The sequence below is a fragment of the Vicia villosa genome, linkage group LG7 (assembly GCF_029867415.1).
Source record: "Vicia villosa cultivar HV-30 ecotype Madison, WI linkage group LG7, Vvil1.0, whole genome shotgun sequence".
NCBI classification, from domain to species: domain Eukaryota; kingdom Viridiplantae; phylum Streptophyta; class Magnoliopsida; order Fabales; family Fabaceae; genus Vicia; species Vicia villosa.
This window is the reverse complement of record NC_081186.1, coordinates 26700355-26705624: the sequence shown is the minus strand read 5'-3', so window position 1 is coordinate 26705624 and position 5270 is coordinate 26700355. Positions and strand designations below refer to the sequence as shown.

At 34.6% G+C, this 5270-nt stretch overlaps 1 protein-coding gene across 1 annotated transcript; it reads right to left on the bottom strand.

Moving 5' to 3' along the window:
• Nucleotides 1-1328: 1328 nt before the first annotated feature.
• Nucleotides 1329-4726, bottom strand: LOC131620413 (uncharacterized). The gene is made up of 7 exons (XM_058891481.1): nt 4575-4726; nt 3504-3871; nt 2969-3196; nt 2485-2839; nt 2270-2397; nt 1979-2114; nt 1329-1843 (listed from the first exon to the last, which is right to left on the bottom strand). The coding sequence occupies exons 2-7, from the start codon at nt 3845-3847 to the stop codon at nt 1604-1606; spliced, it is 1431 nt and encodes a 476-aa protein (XP_058747464.1). The 5' UTR covers nt 3848-3871; nt 4575-4726; the 3' UTR covers nt 1329-1603.
• Nucleotides 4727-5270: the final 544 nt, after the last annotated feature.

Genomic DNA, 5270 nt, shown 5'->3' with positions numbered 1-5270 from the left:
GCAAGAGTACACCAAATTGAGCATGATTGAAAAAGAAAACAACAAAGAAAAGTCAAATGAGGTACCACCTATAGATTTGGTCGGCGATAATTATTTTAGTTCATTTAAGTAGTTATTTATTATTTTATTATAAGTGACATTTTATTAATGTGTTATGGTGTCTAATATATTTTGTAGTTTGTAAAAAAGAATTGCATTCAATACAAGTTTCTGCCTGTTCTGTTTTTGTTTGCTATGTCAGAAAAGATTCCGAAAAATACATCTCCGAAATAAAGGAATAAAGGGTGGTTCTGGAGTTATATTTCCCGAGAGTTTTCTATCACAAGATAGGATTTGTGAGGTCCATGTTAGCCTCCAAATACTATAAATAAGCTCACTTTGCATATTGTTTCATACCAAAACACCAAAAACAAGAATGAACATCATTTGACATGTTGGAAATGTTCACTTTACTGACAATACACCATCAAGAGAATTTAAGATCGCCGAATACACCCCCTGTTGAAGATCTGTAATTCACAGTGCACAACCTACTACCATATGGTGACAATCGCAAAATTGTGAAGATTGAGTATTGTTCGCTATCCTTTGACAAAGAAGAGAAGCTTGAGTTCAGCAACACTGAGCTGAAGACGGTCTCTGATTTACGAGCTATGTGGAGAATCTCCTTTCGTTTAGAATCAAAAGTTCCGATCAAGCTGAATCCGACTATTTCAAGATCAGTCGATGATATTATCAAGATGTTACAATGTCCACCTGGATGTTTGATGTATGTTAAAATCCCTTACGTATTGTTGATTTTATAATATCAATCATATTTTGATTGTTGATTTTATAATATCAATCATATTTTGATTGTCATGTAGTTGTTTTTCAATTATGTTTATAATATCAATCATATTTTGATTGTCATGTAGGTGTTATTCAATTATGTTTTTGCTACGCAAAATTCCAAAAATAGCCATCCAACATTATCCCAAATATGCATCTTCAAAATAATTGGTATTTCAATAAACATTTAATTCGTCCGGAGATACATGTGCACTAGAAAGTCATGGGTGCATTAAGAAATCCCCATTTGTTAATTTAAAATCAGATTCATCTCTCTTAATTTTCAAAAACAAAGGCTTGATGTTATACAATTGTACGTCAATGATATTATCATCACATGAAACTCTAGGGGTTGCAAGCTTCTTGAAAGAACCAAAATGATTTATGCCATGCCTGTTCTTACTTCATTATCAATTTAGGATTCCGTTTCAATTGGCCTGATGTTTCACAAAAACAACAAACCTCTTCCAAGAAATCTTCAAACAGGCAACGCAAAATTATTTAAAAACAAAATTAATTAACTTCTAAAAGTACCAGATGGTGTCTAACTTTGAGATATTAAATTAACAGAAATATTTTCAGAAAATGCAAAAAAAAAAAGCGTTTACAGTGATATACTACTTGGTACTTTCTCACTAGAGAAAAAAGTGATGACGAGCTAATCTATTTTCTTCCTTACTGTGTTAAAGGACCTACATTCGATTCCTCAACACTCCAAAACTGTGGGTGCGGGATAACCCGATTGCGTCACCAACAGTGATGACTAAGAAGTTTAGAAACCGAAGAAACCAAGCTCACTGGCTCTCTCCTTCTCAAATGTCTCAAAGTACTGATAGATGATTGTTACGGCAAGCAAGATTCCGGTTCCTGAACCAATTGCCCCCATGAAATCTGCCAATACTGTCAGGGCACCAATACACATCCCTCCAAATGCTGCAGCAGTGGGAATGTATCGGTTAAGCTCTTTCTGCAAGTTTGACTCCCGATGGCCAGGCATAACCATTTGTTGTTCCTGCAAGTTGAAAAATGATTGTTATCACATGCAAAGTTTTAGAAAGTCTTAGAACCCGTGTGTTATATAGTGCACAGCCTTAAGACAGTTATTAACACCAGATGAATTTTAAGTAAATGCATGTCAAATCTGTACCTTCAACTGCTTGGCAACATCTCTAGCAGATGAACCAGAGACTTCAATCCAAGTTTTGGAGAACAAGGCACAGGCTGACAGCATAAACACCAGATAGAACAGTGCATGGAAAGGATTGGCTGCCATATCAGCTAAGCTGTAAAAAACAACAATTCAAATGACAAATTAAGAGTTGGGCAAAGAATTTAATAGCATTAAATATGTAACTGATTGAAGTTTTATATCAAGCTAGGCAAAGAATCTAATAGCTTTATAATTATAAAACCATTTGAAAGGAAACAACTCTATTACCTGGATGGTGCAGTTATATAGTATGCAATGCCACCAACAGGAATAGAGTGACCGCCTCCATATTCAGATTCCTTCCATTTTCCCAAAAGATCGACAATGAAGTTTCCAGCGTACTTTCTGTGTAGCAGCTGTAAAAACCAGGTAAAACCATATTGTTTAAAACAATAGGAAAATATTTACTCCAATTTGCAACATACCATGATAAAATCCATTACCTGGGAAAGGAAGTAGAGATTGGAAACAAGGGCAGACTGAAGAATAATGGGCATGTTGGAGGTGTAAAACAGTTTGATTGGGTATGAGCCCTGCTGTCCACGTGCATTCTTTGACCTTACAGGCAAAACCACACGGAAACCTTGGAAGTATATTACAATTAGGAAGATCAAGACAGTAGCCAGCAGATTTGTGACATTGGGAAGATTCTGCCGATAAAATGCTTCCCGGAGAGCCCGAACCTTGTCTGATCTAGTTATCAACAAATGGAATAGAGCAATTACAGCACCCTCAAATTCGGCTCCTCTGCCACTGTTAATGGTAGTGGGACTAAATGCTTTCCATATAATGTTTTCACTGAATAAAAATGAGACAATCCTCCTTAGTTATTTTTATAAAAGAGCATATCCTTTGTTTTAAAAAAAAAATAGCGCCATCCATAAAAAAATTAATATAGAAAAGGAAATAAGGCACCACAAAAATTACCAGATATTGGTGGCAATAAATAGAGAAATTCCAGATCCCAAACCATAACCTTTTTGAAGGAGCTCATCTAAACATATGACAATGATACCTGCAAAAAAGAGCTGGAGGATGATGAGGATGGCATTTCCCACTCCAAGTTGGCCCACACTACCATACATCCCTGAAAGAACATAGGCAACAGCCTCCCCAACAGCTATCAGGATGCCGAGCAGCTTCTGAGCACCATTTCTGGGAGCAAAGAGCAAAGAGGAATTTATCTCATTAGTCAACCTACTTGAGCATAAGAACAAACAAAATTTTCCACAATATGGCAGCACAAAGCTCTAGGAAATATGCAGATTCAGTGAGGAATTAAAAACCATAAGACATAACCCAGAGCACATGCTATATTAATTTCATACACCATGAACAGAAGCATGCATAACACATTCAGAGATACCAATGAAACTAACAGAAGTTTCAAGTGTACACAGTGGAGCAAATATCTTATGTACTAGAAAAAGAAAATAACATGATCAACAAATAAAATACTTACAAGAGAGCACGATCCTCCCTTACATTGTTGTCCACTTCAATGATCTTTGAGCCAGCCAAAAGTTGCATCACCAGTCCAGAAGTGACAATGGGGGTGATTCCAAGCTCCATAACAGTTCCACGGTTTGAAGCTAGGATAACACGCATCCAATAGAACGGATCAGCACCCGTTGTTGAGTGTATTCCATACAGAGGGAGCTGACTACACACCAGAAAAATGAACAGGGCGATCACAGTATATATGACCTTCTCTCTAAACGGCACTTTCCTATCAGCAGTCTGAACTTCAGGAAGGAATGACAAAAAAGGTCTGACTAAGTGAAGCACTCTAAACCCACCTCCCATCTTACCAGATTAGACTAATTTAACCTGCATCAGAAAATTCATTAAGATCAGATGTATAAATATCAAATTATGATGCTTGGACTAACTCTCATCCTGTTGCAAGAGAAATAACTAATTAAACAAGATATTTTTAATACATGCAGACTTCATAAATTATTTTGGGTTTGAGCATCGAATCAAACAGAAGAAAACAATGAAAAAACTCAAATCAATTACATCACATTACAAAGCAAATTCTTCATTTAAAAAAAAATAGATCACTTTCAGGTCTCAAAAAAATTCAGTTTAATTCTAATTCCCGGAATACATGATCCAACAAACCTTTAGATATGGTTTAAAAACAATGAAAAGAGAAAGAAAAAAAACATTGATAATCACATAACATACACATTCATCAAATCATCATGAAACCAAAATTAAAAATCATGCAAACAAATATCTGCCTCGATACAGCTAGATCCGTATCAATCCATTCAGCGACATCCATGCAACATACACACGATTACAAAACCCTTATCGCATGGCATAGATCAACAATTAGCAATCAACATGTTTATACAGACACAAAGCACAGCTGAATTTCACAGCGGTAATGCACATGCAATCATGTACGAAGGTATAAAGCGAATAGCAAAAAAAACAAAACGGAGATCGAACGATTTCATACATATACACAGATCTGTGAATCTGAGAATCTCGGAAATGAATCAAAGAGAAAGAGATTTACCTATTCGTGAGAGATCGCCGATCGGTTGAGAATTTAGAGATAAATATCGATAATAGGGATTGCGGAGGAGAGGAAGAAATTTGGTTCCTCTGCTGCGGTGAGAACTGGATCTAAGAACCAGAGCTTCTTACGATTCAAATAGGAGAAATGGTGGAGGAGATCTTTACGTGGGTTATCAAATAGAATTCGGCCACGTGGACTTTTAATCTGATGTGGCAATACTAACCAATTTTGACCTCTTTCTTGTTTTTTTATTTTTAACGCGTTAATTTTTTTTCAGAGCCGGAACTATTTATTTTTCGGAATTTCTGATGGATAATAAGGCCACAAATATCCGATAGATTTTCGCTATTGAAATTTTAGGTGATAAATCTACAGGTGATTTTGTTGTAGTAAAATAACTACAAGTGAATCACAAGATATTTATAGGGTTTTAATAGAATATATTCATGGGTTTTTATATTACATAAAAATTCCTCTTATTTTAGTTTTATTTATTATATTTTTTAAAAATATTAATTTTATTTGTTTAAAAAATATATTTATGTATTTATCTACCTATATGAATCTCATTTGTTAAAAAATATATTTATTTATTTAATAAATTTTGATATATTCAAAAGATCACGAAAATATTTAATTTTAAAAAATACCATAATAATAATTATTTTACAATTATTATTTGTGATATTTATA

Coding starts and splice junctions, on each gene's coding strand:
- LOC131620413 (XM_058891481.1), bottom strand. CDS start 3,847: ATGGGAGGTGGGTTTAGAGTGCTTCACTTAGTCAGACCTTTTTTGTCA. Junction 2,840..2,968: donor TTTATTGCCACCAATATCTG/GTAATTTTTGTG, acceptor ATTTTTATTCAG/TGAAAACATTATATGGAAAG. Junction 2,115..2,269: donor TATATAACTGCACCATCCAG/GTAATAGAGTTG, acceptor TGTTTTTTACAG/CTTAGCTGATATGGCAGCCA.